General features: G+C 41.4%; 1 protein-coding gene across 2 annotated transcripts in view; it reads right to left on the bottom strand.

The window, feature by feature from the left end:
* UBR1 (ubiquitin protein ligase E3 component n-recognin 1) overlaps window positions 1–12194 on the bottom strand; it is a 99627-nt gene extending 87433 nt beyond the window's left edge. The window contains exons 1-2 of one of the 2 annotated variants that reach the window (XM_072986207.2): window positions 12009–12194; window positions 1134–1390 (exon numbers count right to left, since the gene is read on the bottom strand). In XM_072986207.2, the coding sequence (XP_072842308.2) occupies window positions 1134–1390; window positions 12009–12098 (347 nt within the window). In that variant the 5' untranslated portion in view covers window positions 12099–12194. The remainder of the gene's footprint in view (window positions 1–1133; window positions 1391–12008) is intronic. The other variant, XM_072986206.2, reaches the window with a different exon arrangement.
* Between the last annotated feature and the right edge of the window lie 2795 nt (window positions 12195–14989).

The raw sequence follows: 14989 nt of genomic DNA, 5'->3' as shown, positions 1-14989 counted from the left end.
GGAGTGGAATACTTTTTATCCCTTACCACCAACTATGCTCAACAGAACTGATGGGAACTGCAGTCTGCTAACTTTGGCACAGTTTGTTTGTTTGTTTGTTTTTGCTTTTATTTTATTTATTTATATCCCACCTATCTGGTCAATTACGACCACTCTAGGCGGCCTATCCAAATTCAGTCACCATTTGCAGTGGAACCAACGTTTCTTCCCAAATCTCTCTTCAAAAATGTTTCTTAATGTATATGTATAGTCAATAAAATCCATCCCTTATGTTCAACAGGTACCTATGAAACCACTTGTGACTCGTGATCATGTCCTCCAAGGTTACTGACTACTTAGTATGAGTTTCCCTCTCTGGAAGCCTACCAGAAAACCTGGATTTGTGAAAGAACCATCCTTCATCTTCATATTCTTACAAGGAGTCCAGATTCAGACTATGCCCAAAAGGCCCAGAAATGTCTTTCTCTTGAAAGCTACTTTAATGAGTTACTCCCAGATTAATGCTTTCCTTGCTCATTTTATCTTAAAAGCGAGTGACCATTTCTGAACGTTTCCCTGCACTGTCCCTTTTACAACTGTAACTAAACTGGAAAGTGGATTTGATTTCACATTGCCGCCTAGCCTGGCAGTTGGCTTCACACCTATGCTGGCTCCATCAACCCGCTTTTAAAGAGATTAAAGAGGCCCCTGGGAAATAAGTCCATCCTCCCACAAAAATGGGCAGCCCATTTTTTCATCATTTCCTGATGCAAGAGTTACTAAGGACAAAACCAGTGCTATCTTTGAGGGACATATATCTTCCAGAGTTGGAAGTACATACACACTGGTTAGTCACACTATTTTACAATAGCTGTGAACAGTAGTTAAAACTAATACAACTCAAAGGCTTTCTTTAAATAAATTGGAAGGCCTGTACAACTGCTTTCCATTTTACTTTGAACTAAAAGCCAGTTCTCTCTCCCCATAAGCCATTACTCCACCAAACCCTTAAATGGTCCTCATCTTAATGATGGCATCAGAAAAAACAGACATAATGATCCATATATATATGGATCAAACAACTGATGAAGTGCACACTGCTATGTCACCCTGCAGAAGAAACAGTCAAGGATAATAATACTACTAGTACTCACCTGCAGGAATATGTTGTCTCTCCACCTTTAAACACCTTCCCACAGAGTTGAGGAGTGCTACTTTGTCTTAGCTTCTCCAGACAGATATCTGGATCTTCCCCAAACAGATACCATTCCAGGGGATAAAGTATGCTCATCTGAGCCATTTCTTCCTCCTTCTCAGTCATGGGATCCATTTCATCAGAATATATGTCTGGAACAACTTTTGCCAAATGTTGAAGAAAGGCAGCACAAAAGTCCAGCTTGTCATCCCACCACTGCAGGAAATGGGATAGTATAGATATTTAGAAAAAAAGAATTTCAACAACTATTTTGCATATGATAAAATTAAATGTTTTAAATCAAAATACAAAAGAAATTATAGTTTAGAAATGTATGATTTTGGAACAAAGTACAGAAGGGTATCCACTGCAGCAATATCTGACTTCAGACCACTGTAGTTCTGTTACAGCTTATAGGTCACTCCATATGATCTGTATAGTGATAGCAGCACATACATACAATGGTGCCTTGACTTATGACCATTTCGAGTTACAACCAGCTCTGACCGCAAAATTTTGCTTCAACTTGTGGCAGGGAAAAGGCACGAAACTCAAATTGCTAACCATTGGTAGGCAAATGGCTGCTTCTTTGTAGCTCTTTCGCCCCAGCGGTTAGAGCAAGCATGATCGGAGGAGGCTTCGGACTGCCTTGTAAGGTAGGGTGCTGCTTTCTGCTTTTAAAAAACTGTTCTGGGTGGGGTTTGCAGCGTGGTTTTGGGCTGGGGGTTATGTTTCTGTGCTATGATGGGTCTTGGTGGGTTTGTTTCTTGGTTCCCCCCATTTCTGATGGGTCTTGGGGGAGTTGTTTTTTGGTATTTTTCCCCATTTCCGATGGGTCTTGGGGGTCTTTGTTTGCTTTTTGGTTTTTTTCCCCATTTCCGATGGGTCTTGAGTGCTTCACTTGCTATCAGCTTTGTTTCCCCCCATTTCTGATGTGTCTTGCACGCTTGGCTTGGTTTTCTTTCCCCCCCCCTTCGGATCAATCACATTTCTGATTGGTCTTGCAGTGTTGTTGGTTTTTGTGTTGTTGGGTTTTTTGTGTGTGTTTTTTTTCTTCTGACAGAACGGATTAATTGCATTTCAATGCATTTCAATGAGAAATTGTGCTTTGACTTATGACCATTTTGAGTTACGACCATCTTCCAGAATGGATTAAGTTTATAAGTCGAGGCACCACTGTATTGCTAGAAGACATAGTGTGTGACATAACATTTATGCCATAAAGCAGGGAGCTCCAAAGTTTTGACTGTGAGGGACACACCAGATATTTTCATCATTTTTGAGGGCCGAAAGGAACAGGAACGTGCATGTACATGTGGCCACCCGCCCGCACTCCCATCTGCCCGCACACACACGCACCTGCCTCCTGCTCCCGCCTGCATGCATGCACACTCCTACATGAGCATGGGCTGAAGGGAACGGGCCTTGTAAAACAGCAAGGCAGGCCGGATGTGGTCTGTGGGCCGTAGTTTGGAGACCCCTGCCATAAAGTGTCACTTACACAACTGCTGCGTGGTTGTTGCACAATTCAAGTTTGGTATACTTCTAAAGCACTAGATACTTTGCTTAATTTGGCCTTCTCTCCTTATCCCTTTATTGGATGAAAGAAATATACCTTTGCTTGGAAGACACACACACAGAGGAAGAGAAGTCTGATCAGTCAGCCACTCATGAAACGCAAAACGTAACAATAGTTCTGTTAGATATTTTCGCAACTAGTTGAGCAGACATGGCTTTTATCCATCATAGCAACCATTGATATTGAAGCTTGCACAGAGCTCATTGTCAAAATTTTACAAGTAAACAGGAATTCTTTCTGATCTAGCAAAACCTTTTCCAAACCCATTCTCCAAAATGGAAATTTCTAAGAGAGCCATAACTGACCAAGATGCTAGAGTAAGTGTATGGGTTTAATGGATTTCTGGATTTGTGCTTCATTTCATTTCGCTACTACCCAAGGCTGCTTCTTCTACAATGTGGTTGCTTAACAATGATTACATCAAATTAAATATCTGGAGCAAGGCAGAAATTAACTCACCTCAATAACATAATCATCACTTTTTCTTGTTAAGGGCCTATAATAAATATTGCCTCCCCAAAACTTAGTTTCTCATTTGGCAACCTATATTATTCCACCTATTGATTCCTTTCCATCTGTCAACCTTTAAATCACAGATTTGTTCCTTTCCAGAAACACCAATAAGATTTTTACTTGGCAGCAAAAGGAATCTCAGTAAACTGCTCTTTTGGTATTAAATAATCCACGCCCACACTTCAGATTCTTCAAACTATGTGAAAGCATCACAAAATGCAGCTAAGATATCACATCCCTCAGGGAAACATTAAATATAATGATACAAACTGTGACCATAGTATGTCTGCATCCTCTACATTGAAAAACAATGTGACAACATCCAGAGAAGAGAATAAAAACACATAACTGTAACTATCTTTGCTAGGAAGAAGCATGAAACTGTCTGGACATGCTGGTTTAGCGGGGAAATAAGACTATGGCTGTAACTCTATAAGAACTCAACTTGGTGAAAAGCTATTGAACGCTTGCTTCTCAATAGCTATGCACAGGACTTAGATTTATGCTGCTATAAAAAGAAAAGGCATCATAAAAGATAGCTGTAATAATAATACTAATAAAAGGGATCTCCTCTTCTTAACAAAGCCCTCTGAAACCAGATTGTCTGTTCTTACTAAGAGCCTGTCCAGACTGGGGAAGCTGGAGCAGTCTGGTTCATGCTTTAAAACATTCTTATCTTTAGTGCAATCTATTTTATTCTTCTCCTGTGGGAAAGGTCCAGACAGGTCTTTGGATCACACCAATCTGTCCTTTCAATTAATGACACTCCCCTTCCCTGCCTTTTTCCACAGCCATAATTCAGCAGGTCACAGCAACTTCTTTTTCTTAGTTAAATAAAGTAACTTACAGAGCAAAACATTAGAGCGTCTAGCTAGCATGGTGCACATAATACCACCAATGTATCTTGTTTACTGCTCTTATTTTAAAGGAGGAAAGGGTGCTTTTCTCTTTTTTTAATGAAAGGAGAGAGAGAGAGGAATTAAATTCATAAAGAGTCTGAGTTGAGGAGAAGAAAGGATGGCAAAATCCACCCATCTCCATTATGCAACAACCAGGCCAGCAGAAACTTGAAAAATCTCAGAAAATCATCCATAGAGATAGAAAGGTCTAAAATGCCCATCAATTTTGGCCTCTCACCATGATACAAAAGCAAAGTGTCATGATTTCAGTGTGGGTAATCAAGTGTTGGTCCTCAGTCTGGTGAAGCAATAATTAGCTCCAAACAATGTGAGGAGGTCCTTTTGTGAAGAAAAAATGTAAGTGCTGCTTCACTGAACGATTTAGAACTGGACTTAAGCCAAAAGTTTATCATGGCAATGGCTTAAAAACATATGTGACCAGAGATGAAGTGATTCCTACATGCATTGCTTGAAAGAAAGGAAAATGAGTAACGGATGAGAGTGGAACATAGTGATCCCACTATGGAATCATTATGACACGTGAATTATAATGTACTTTGCAAAATTACATCAAATTTAAAAATTATGATGCTCTCTCCTCTTAGATCGTTAAGTATCTTTCAATGCAATTTTTTCATAGAAACACTTTGGATAAATGTAGTAGTCTGAAGCTTTAAATGTTTAGTTGTAATGGGTTGCATTGACATGAATAAGTTTTCGTGTGCGTTAGAAGCATGGTAGTTTTACATGTAACCATGTTGGATAAAAATCAATTTTTAAAAAACCAAATTGATTTAAATCACAATTTAAATTAAAACAATTGATTTCTAAAATTTAAATTGCCCCAAAAAATCAATTTTTAAATTTACAGTGGTGCCTCGACTTACAAACATCCCTCCTTATGATCAGTTCGAGTTATGACCAGCTCCAGCCACAAAATTTTACTTCTATTTGCGACCGGAGCTTCCAGTTACAAACAGAAAAAGGCAGGGGGAAAAGGCAGGAAATACAAATTTCTAACTGTAGATGGCAACGAGGCTGCTTCTTTGTAGCTCTTTCTCCCCAGCAGTTAGAGAGTGTGTGTCAGAGGAGGCTTAGGACTGCCCTCTTCTGCTTCTGAGAGCGTGTGTGCGTTTGCAGAGAGACTTCGGGCTGCCTTATAAGGTAAGGTGCTGTTTTCTGCTTTTTAAAAACTGTTCTGGATGGTTTTGAGCTGGGGGGTTATGTTTCTGTGCTGTGATGAGTCTTGGGGGGTTTGTTTGTTTGTTTAGTTCCCCCTCCCCATTTCCAATGGGTCTTGGGGGGGTTTGGTTGCTTTTTGGGGGGTTCTCCATTTCTGATGGTCTTGGGGGTTTGTTTTCTTGGCTTCCCCCCATTTCTGATGGATCTTGGGGAGTTTGGTTGCTTTTTGGGGGGTCTTGCATGCTTGATTGCTTTTCTCCCCCCCCCCCGGCCAGAAGGGATTAATCATATTTCCAACGAGTCTTGCAGTGATTTTTTGTGTATGATTTTTTTCTTCAGCTGGAACGGATTAATTGCATTTCAATACATTCCTAATAGGAAGGTGCAGTTGCAAACATGATTTCCTACTGCTATTTAGTTGGTCATTGTGTCAAAAGCAGTTGTTGAACTCTTGGCCAGCATGACTCTTATTCTGTACTTAATGCTTACATATCTCAGAAAGCAGCCTCATGGAAACAGAATCACAAAATAGCAGGCTAGATTTGGCTGTTGAGGGTTTTAAAACTGTCTTGCAAATGCATCTGCAAATGTTACTAGACCACCTGCAGATACACATTACATTAGCCTTCTGTGGAACATCAAAGGCTGAAAGAGAAAGGAACAACCTCCTCGTCTTATTTAGAAAACAAGGGCCTGCTAACAATTCCATCTCCTACATCTATGTCAAATGAACATCCTGCCATCTTCACTGAATTATCAGACATGTCAAACAGTGTAAACTGCCCCTGAAAGAAAATAAAACTCTAAAATTACGCAGAAAGTAAATGAAAAGAGGACCCATCACTTTGAATTTTAAGTGCTTTTAAAATAAACTAGCAGTCTATTATACAATATAAAGTCTGTTCATACCCACTTCAAAACATACCTTTTGTTTCTCATAAATGGTTTAATGCTTATGCATAAAGAAAAGTTTAAAAAACTGAAAAAATACAATGAAATTCATCAAAATCATTTCACAACATTTTTAAATAAGGATTTTTTAAAAATCTACATTTCTCAATAAACTACATCAAATCCCATGGGGTATTGCAAAACAAAGATAGTACAGGACTTGGAACACGATGTCAGTCTGCTCTAGAATCCTTTCAATCTTCCGTGCTGTCTTCAGTACTTATAAGACTATGAACATGCATAATTTTGCTACACATGCAGCCCCATAATTGCGCAGATACTGTAAAAATCTCCTTACAACTTAGAAAGACGATACAGGCAAACAAGATATCAGAGAATTAGAATTTGGTTCAGGGCAGCCTGAACGTCTACAGTGCTCATTCTTCTATGTTTCCACTTTCTAAATTCATTATAGCATTCTTAAAATTTTAAGCTGTCTCACAAGTCTTTTGAATCTTTGATTTTCCACTAATTCTTTAAATTTTCTTTCTAAATGCTCTTTGTTCATTTATCATTGTTCTTTTGACATTAATTATCATTTTTATCCTTATGTCCACCCAAATCTAAGGCTACCAACATTTCCATCAAACTAAATACCTTGTTTTAACTACTTTCAATTTTCCTACTTAAAAACTAAGACAGTTTAAAGTATTTACACTTTTTATTTTTATACTTTTTCATCAGCACATGCCACACTGTTGTGAACTACAATTTGTTCATTTTTAGTTACATGGACTATGACAGGGGTCTCCAAACTTTTCAGTATGATGGCCACATCATATATTTTACACATTTTTGAGAGCCGAATGGAAACAAAGTTTTATAATGAATGAATAAGTTTTATTTGGATCAACAAACTTGTATGTGTATGCTACAATATTAATGGGAATGACTGAACTGCTTGTTTAATCTTAAAATATTGCCAAACTGAGGTTTCAAGCTTGAGGAGCCAATTAGGATGGACTGAACATGCCCATCAGATAAACTTGCTTGATAGATGGAATCGACATACTTCATTCTTGAAAAGGTTGCAAACACAGTATGTTGTATCAAAAACTGACAGAAATCTGAGCAAATTGCTTCACATTTGGAAACTGCTCAGGCTGCAAAGATTTATAAACTGGATCAGATTTCCTTCTTTATACATGTCTTCCAGCTTATCATCTGACTGGAGATCAATAATTTCCATTTGAAACTAACTTTGGACTTTTTCAGCATTGCAGTCAAAAGGATTTTGAAACAGCCTTATTTCATCTGTTTTTCCATCAAGATAAGAAAATCAAAAACTTTGATTTTTTTTAAACTAAACACAGCTAAGAAAGAATTAAGGTGATCATCATGATAACAACAACTGTCGTAAGTGGCTGATTTCCTTTACTGACATTCAAATCTCAGTGATTCTTCAAACCCCTCTTCGTCTGTAAAGGTCTGGGTTCCTCAATTTTTGGCTTCACTCTTGGGTCCACCCCATAAATCCAAGATACTAAGCGTGAAGGAGGGTATTTCTAAGAATCCTCACAAGATGAAACCTTCACATTCTTCCCGCCAGGAACAGAGGAGCCACAGAGGCACTCCAGCTTATTGAGACATGACACGCAGGAAGGTGGGAAGACGGACCTGCGCAAAGAGAGCCAAACCCCACCTTGGAGGGGGAGATCTCACGCCTGCCGCTGCCCTGGCCCCAGGCAAGACACCGACCCCCTCAGAGCAGCGTCTCTCAAAAGGCTACCTGTCACTCGCTTGCCCGCTGGCAGCCTGAGCAGGGGCAGGCCTCTCGGCGCCCACCAGCAGGTCTCACATGACAGCCACTGCCGAAAGCCTTCAATATGTCTCCCTCCAAGACATCGACACCACCTGCAGCTTCCCTCTCCTGAGCCACCGCACCGCCTTTTCCATCCCCACAGGCAACCCCAGCACTGTCAATTTACTCACCAATCAAGTCCCAGCAGCAGGAGCCACCATAGTTGTCAGCCTCACCGCTACCAGGCCCCTTTCACCCACTCTGCCCCCTTTCATTGCCACTGCGCACACGGACACCCCTCTCTTGCCAGGCCGCATTTCTCACAAGAACTCAGCTCCCTCCTCTGCGAATCATGTCACAGTGGCCATGAAAGTGCAGCAATCATAGAGATGGGGGAGGCAGCTGGCTAATTAAACACCAAAGTACCATAGAGAGGAAAGTAGGTAGTTTTAAAAAGGTTGCCCCACACAGGATAGAAAGGCAAGGCTGACCTGATGTGGTCCTCAGGCCGTAGTTTGGAAACCCCTGGATTATGACCTTGTGATTTTATCCAGCAATAGATATCTAGAGTTGTGGATGTTTTAATAAATGCCAATATTAATGCATGACGTATATTTAGTCCTCACCATCTAATTACATCAAAATCTTAACAAAATTCAGACTTCTAGATAATACAATATTACCTCTGTTGTCACCTTCAGACCCGTTTCTCAGACACCCAGTCATTAGTTTATCTGTTCTCTATGTCCACAGCATTTTAAGACATCTTCCTTCAGAGGAAATGCCATTTTATTCACTTTTGCCTTGCCCAGGTGTGCACCATGTTTAATAGCCACCTCAGTTCTCAGTTTGTGGAGAAAGGTGGCATATAAATGAACTGAATAAACAAATAAATAAATACAAGAGCTACTCTTATGTGCAGTTTGTCTTTGAATATAAAAAATGAAATAGGAACATGCATAGTTGCCCACTGATATAACTGTCACTCCTTCTAAAATATATGCAATCAAAGCCACAATCATTTCCAACTTACTGTTCGCATGTATCTAGAATTAAAAAGTAATATATACATGTGTGTTTCTTATCTGGCACAATACACATATGAGCAAGTCTCTACCATGCATTCACACTATCTCATGTTGACAAAATTAAAGGGAAAATGGAAAGAGAAAGGCAAAACTTTCTCAAAATTCCTGTCAAGTGGATTATTATGAGCTATCACAAAAAAAATGAAAGCCTCCCACAACAGTGGTCCCCAACCTTGGGTAACCAAAGTGTTCTTGGACTGCAGTTCTCAGGAGTCTTCATCACCAGCTGTACTGGTTGGGATATCTGGGAGCTACAACCCAAGAACACCTGGGTAACCCAAGGTTGGGACAACATGCATGATATTTGCTTTAGTCACTCGTGAAGCTCATCTTGCAAACCAGAAAGAAAGAATGATGCTTTCTGGACAGAATCCTACTGGTGTTCACATAAAGTTTTGTGATGTGCTGTAACTAGCTGGCAAGCAGTCAGGGCACATCTCAATCTTTGTCTGCTCATGTGCCTAGGATGCACCTAGCAGCTCAACAATGGCAAAATAAATAAACCTTATACTACAAACACCAATAGGATTCTGGCCAACAAAACACTGGTTCTTTCAACTAAGTCACATACCATCTACAGCAGAAGTCCCCAACCCCCAGTCCGTGCTTGTGCCGGTCCGTGGCCTGAGCTGGACCAGGCCGCTGAGACAGACCTCCCGCCCCACCCCTGCAAGCACTCACCCCTGCACAGCCCATTTGCACCTGTGCACGCTCCAGCATGCCTGTGCGAGCGCTGTTCCACTGTTTGCACATGAGCACAAGCATGTACATGCCCAGACAAGCGCCATGGTGCCACTTGTGCATGTGCATACTTGCGCGCATGTGTAACTGGCAGAGTGGCACTCGCATGGCCTGGTGCATGCTCGTGCAAGAGACAGAGAGAAAGAATGCTTGTTCACACGTGCGCATGAGCGCGGGGGGTGTCCCGCCTTCCCCAGCCAGTCTGTGGACTGAAAAAGGTTGGGGACCGCTGACCTACAGAATGCAGTAGTAGCCTAGGTGGGATGCAAAGTTTTCATAAGCTTACTGTGAATAATAATGAAAACGAACACATTATCTTTGTTTCACTATTTTGTAGCAGTTAAACTTACACTCAATAGTAGCACTAAAGTTTTCAATAACTGGTAGATTTAGATTTGTTTGTGTTCACTCCCATCATTATCACTACAACCTTTGTTCTTAAAACTCACAATAAATGATAAACAAAACAAAGAGAATGCCTATAAATATATACTGTACTCTTCATAGAAAGAAATATAGTCTCCACAGAAAAAGTGGCTATTTTGTTTTAATCACAGCCGGTTCCAAGTCTTTGATAGAATTACTGGTGTGACCTAAGATATGGAAAAGTTAAGGAGTACTGACAGTGGTGTGGTCTTTATTTTGTTTTTTTACTCAAAATCCAAGAATTTGCCAGACAAAATTCTGAGAGTTTCAGCCCATGAACATCCGGACACGTACATTTTAGTTGAGTAATGTGCAGATGTTTGCAGATGTGTGCTTGTGGGCTGAAACTTCCACCTGTGGAATTCTTGCAGAATGCTAGGAACTGGAGTAAAAAAAAAAACTAAAAGTGCACACCCCAAATACTGACAGAAAATGCAGCTTGTTTCACTTAAACGGAAACTAACAGATTCTGAACCTGAAATTCCCCCAGTTATCTAATTATTGTATATTCACTGCTAAGCAAACAGTGCACAAACAAAAGGTAATTATCCAGTTAGCTTCTCTTTATGCCTCTCCACCCTACTTTACTATTCCAAGCTCCTAGTCCTGATATTTGACCCTTACCAACTAACCTCTTATAGTACTGTACCATTCTGCACAAGTTTAACTACCAGCAAACTTTCACTTTTCCTTTCCATTCCTTTATATCTACAGCTCCCAACAATTCTAATATACTAAAGAACTCATGTAAACAGCTTTAAAACGTTTAACAAAAATCTTCCAAAAACATAAAAATGTACTCACAACACAGGAAACACATTAACTGCACAGTCCTAGCACATTTAACAACTGCACTGCCCAACAAATTTAAGATGTAGTAAATGCCTTTAAGATTGTGGCTAAGAACCAACCCACTAAGGGGCAGGCAGCAAATATTTTTGCTGTTGTTCTTTGGGCTTCAGGGAACACTCATGTGGTTATTTTACTCTCTGTAAAACTCTGCATTTAGTCTACGAATTTAAGCATGGGTAGATGTCTTACAATTTTTATTCAAGCTTTGAGAAAATATCACTCCTAGCAGAAGAAAGTTTTTTCCAAGGCCACTCGGAAAACTACTTCATTATTAGTGTTATCTTTCAAATGCAGCCTTAGAATCAAGTGTATTCCCAATGTATTAGGTTTATGTAGGAATGCTTATCTTTCACGGAACAGCCCCCCCCCGTGAAACCATACCCCTTTGTTCCAGCACCCACACAATTAGGAAAACAGTTTACACACACAAATACCCAAAGCCCCCATTTTCGGGCAGACATCGAAAGAGGGGCTTGACAGCCTACTCTTTGTATTTATTCGCGGCGCAGGTGTCCACTCCCATTTGACAGAGCCACCGGGATTAACCCTTTGCGGGAGAGCAAAACCTGCAGGAAAAAGACCCCTTTCGGGCAAGCAAGCACACGGCGCAGTTAACAGCCGTACAGGGTGGCCTCCCTCCGTGGAGCATTCACACCCTCAAAGTACGCAACCCCCCTTTTGCCTACAACAGACCTTGAAGGGGGGGCTATATGGGGCTCCCCGTGCAGCCCATCAGCTGCAAACCTTTTAGGGTTGTCTCATTAGCCCGGGAAGAGGAGCCGGCACCACAGCCGCCACACGGGAGCCCCGCCCGTAATCCCACGGGAGGGGGGAGGAGACCCACGGGGAAGCGGAATCTCACCCGGGCCAACTCCGTGGGCTTCGTGGGGGCGACGGGGGCGGCGGCGCCCGCTGCAGCCATCCCTCCGGCGATATCGCCTCCGTCCGCCATCTTAGTAGCACTGACACTCGCCCAGCTCCGCCTCAGCCCCGCCACAGGCCGACCGGAAACCAGAGGCAGAGAAAGGAGGGAAGAGCGGGGGGGTGGGGTGGAGGACGATTTAAATAACGAGGGGGTGGGTGGGACACCACTTAGCTCAGCGCCGCATCCTCGGCGAAGCTTTTCCCTCAGCCCAGTTGAGCATGCGCAGATCCATCACGCATGCTCAAGAGAAGACCTTCCGAAACCTGCCTTGTCGCTTTTGGAGGCAAGGTCTTGAATTGGCGGGATGCCGGGCAGCGCGGCTTAACGGAGGGCTGGGATTTAACGTGATATTTCATTGGGAATCTCTCTAGAAGGGTATACGCTAATAGCTGGATAAGCAGCTGGGGAAAGCTGCAGATACCGGGGAGGTGTTATAGTTTTACTTCTGGATAAACGATGGGTATGTAGAGTAGGGTGTACTGTATATTTGCTGCATTATGATAGTGTTTTGATTTGCGAAATCCTCCCAATTTCCTTGTCACCTAAGGTCAGCAACCCTGAATGATGTGATTATTCTTATACGCTAAATCATTTCCGACCTATGACGAAGTAGTACTCCCCCCGCCCCGAAAGGTCCTGCCATTAACTGGTCTGCTCAGATCTTGTGGATACCACTCCGTTTCTTGGGTCGGGCTATCTTATATTCAACATTACTCTTTCCTCCTCCTTTAAACTTTTTCCAACATTATTGTCTTTTCTGGTGAGTATTGCCTTCCCATCAAGATGGGTTATTTTGAGAGAAGCAGGGCCTGTATATTTACTGTTGATCTCCAGTGTGGCGTAGTGGATGGAGAGACTCACTAGAAATCAGAATATGTGGGTTTGAACACCTATTTGGCCATGGAAACTCACTGAAGGTAGGGTGGCAGTGGCACTGGTAAAATCACTCCTTAAAAATCTCACCCTGAAAGCCCTATTAGGATCTTTACAAGTCAGTTCCAACTTGGTGGCACAAGACATATGATTATTGGAATCCAGTATATAACAGCCAGTTACAGGTATACACTTAATTGTAGACATGTATTTGTGCCATATTGCAAAACATATCCAGCAGTTGGAGTTGCCAGATTTATCAAGTACTGCAGTCCTCCAGCCACTTAAAGAGTAACCATCACTGAATTAAATGGGACTGATGGCTGAGTTATGAGATAGTTGCAATTAGGATTTTGTCTACCAAGCAGTTCAAGAAGCCACTGCTTTCCAGAACAATTTCCCACCAACTTGTAGATTACAACTCCCATGAGCTTCAGACAGTTTAATTTATAGCTGAGAATGGAGGTTGCACTTCAAAGTATCTGGAATGTACTGGGTTGAGGAAGGCTGTTCTAGAGAAGCAAATGAATGAGTGGGGCTTGTGATTCCTCCCTTGACTCACAACAACTCCTCAAACTGCTGTAATTAACAAATGTTGCAAAAAAGGAGTTTGTGAGAGGACCTGAAAGACAGAGTATTCAAATTAAAAGCAGTATTTTCTTTTAAATGTGTATTTTGTTGTTGTTTAGTCATGTCCGACTCTTCGTGACCCCATGGACCAGAGCACGCCAGGCCCTCCTATCTTCCACTGCCTCCTGGAGTTGTGTCAAATTCATATTGGTTGCTTCAGTGACACTGTCCAACCATCTCATCCTCTGTCGTCCCCTTCTCTTGCCTTCACACTTTCCTAACATCAAGGTATTTTGGATACTTGCAAAAATTTCAAGTCATTTTTTAAAAATACAGTCTAGTAAGAAGGGATGAAAATAGTATGAAAGTGTCAGCACAGCCATCAAAACCAGATTAGTCAGGCAATTTTGAATTGTGATGAAAAACTCCATATTCTTATGCCTCCACCTCTCTCATGGTTTGCTACCACAGCAGATCCCTCTAAGTATTGCAGAAGTTAACAGTTCAAACACCTTGGTAAGCCAATTCCAATTACTTACAAGGTGGGAGAAAGAGGAATGCCCACTATGAAAGGACATATTATTCTGTGGAATGAAGAAGTACAGGTGGATCTTGGAGTTTATAGATGTGCACTAGCCTTTATATACCCTGCTTGATATGATAGCACTTCTCAAATATTTGAAAGGAGGGGCAAGACCTGTTCTCAATAATCCCAGAGTGCAGGACATACAACAATGGACTCAAGTAAAAGGAAGCCAGATTTTGGTTGAATAGCAGGAAAAACTTCCTGTTAGAGCAGTACAACAGTGAAACCAGATACCTTGGGAGTTGGTGAGTGCTCCAAAATTGGAGACATTAAAAAAACTTAAGATAATCACCTGGCAGATATGCTTTGATTGTATTCCTGCATTGAGCAGGGGGTTGGACTAGATGGCTTTATAGGCTCCTTCCAACTTCATTTTTCTATTATTCTACTTCTCATGTATCACTGGCCTTATCTGCATTCCTCATCCGGCTGGTACAGCTGACTTCTGCTCTCTTTATTATGTTTAGGATTCTCTGTTGTCTCATCTCTTCCATGTCAACCCCTTCAATTCTTTTAACAACACATCCCTTATGTGAATAAAAGTCAGGGCTTTCTTAATATCTTAGCATAGTGAGCTAATACACAATGGTACTATTAATACTAAGCATGACTAGGCTTAGTAATTCTTTACTTATGTTAAAGAATTTATTTTCAATAATGTTCTACTCCGGTTGCCATGGAACCAGGAACAGCTCCTACTGATGAGTAGAGGCAGACTGCATGGGAAGAAAAGCCCCATGAAAGAGACCTTAATGCCAAAACTTGCGAATGCAGTGGAGCTTCCTGTCCTGTTTCATCAAGAGAGATCAAGTGACGGTGATTGTAGCAGGGTTTTCGAGGTATGGGGGATGTTTAAAGAATTGTTTTATCAGTGTTCCTCCCCATGAGT

This window comes from Pogona vitticeps, chromosome 1 (genome assembly GCF_051106095.1).
Source record: "Pogona vitticeps strain Pit_001003342236 chromosome 1, PviZW2.1, whole genome shotgun sequence".
Taxonomy (NCBI): Eukaryota; Metazoa; Chordata; class Lepidosauria; order Squamata; family Agamidae; genus Pogona; species Pogona vitticeps.
Note: the sequence above shows the minus strand (reverse complement) of the source record. Positions and strands in the feature narration are given on the sequence as shown.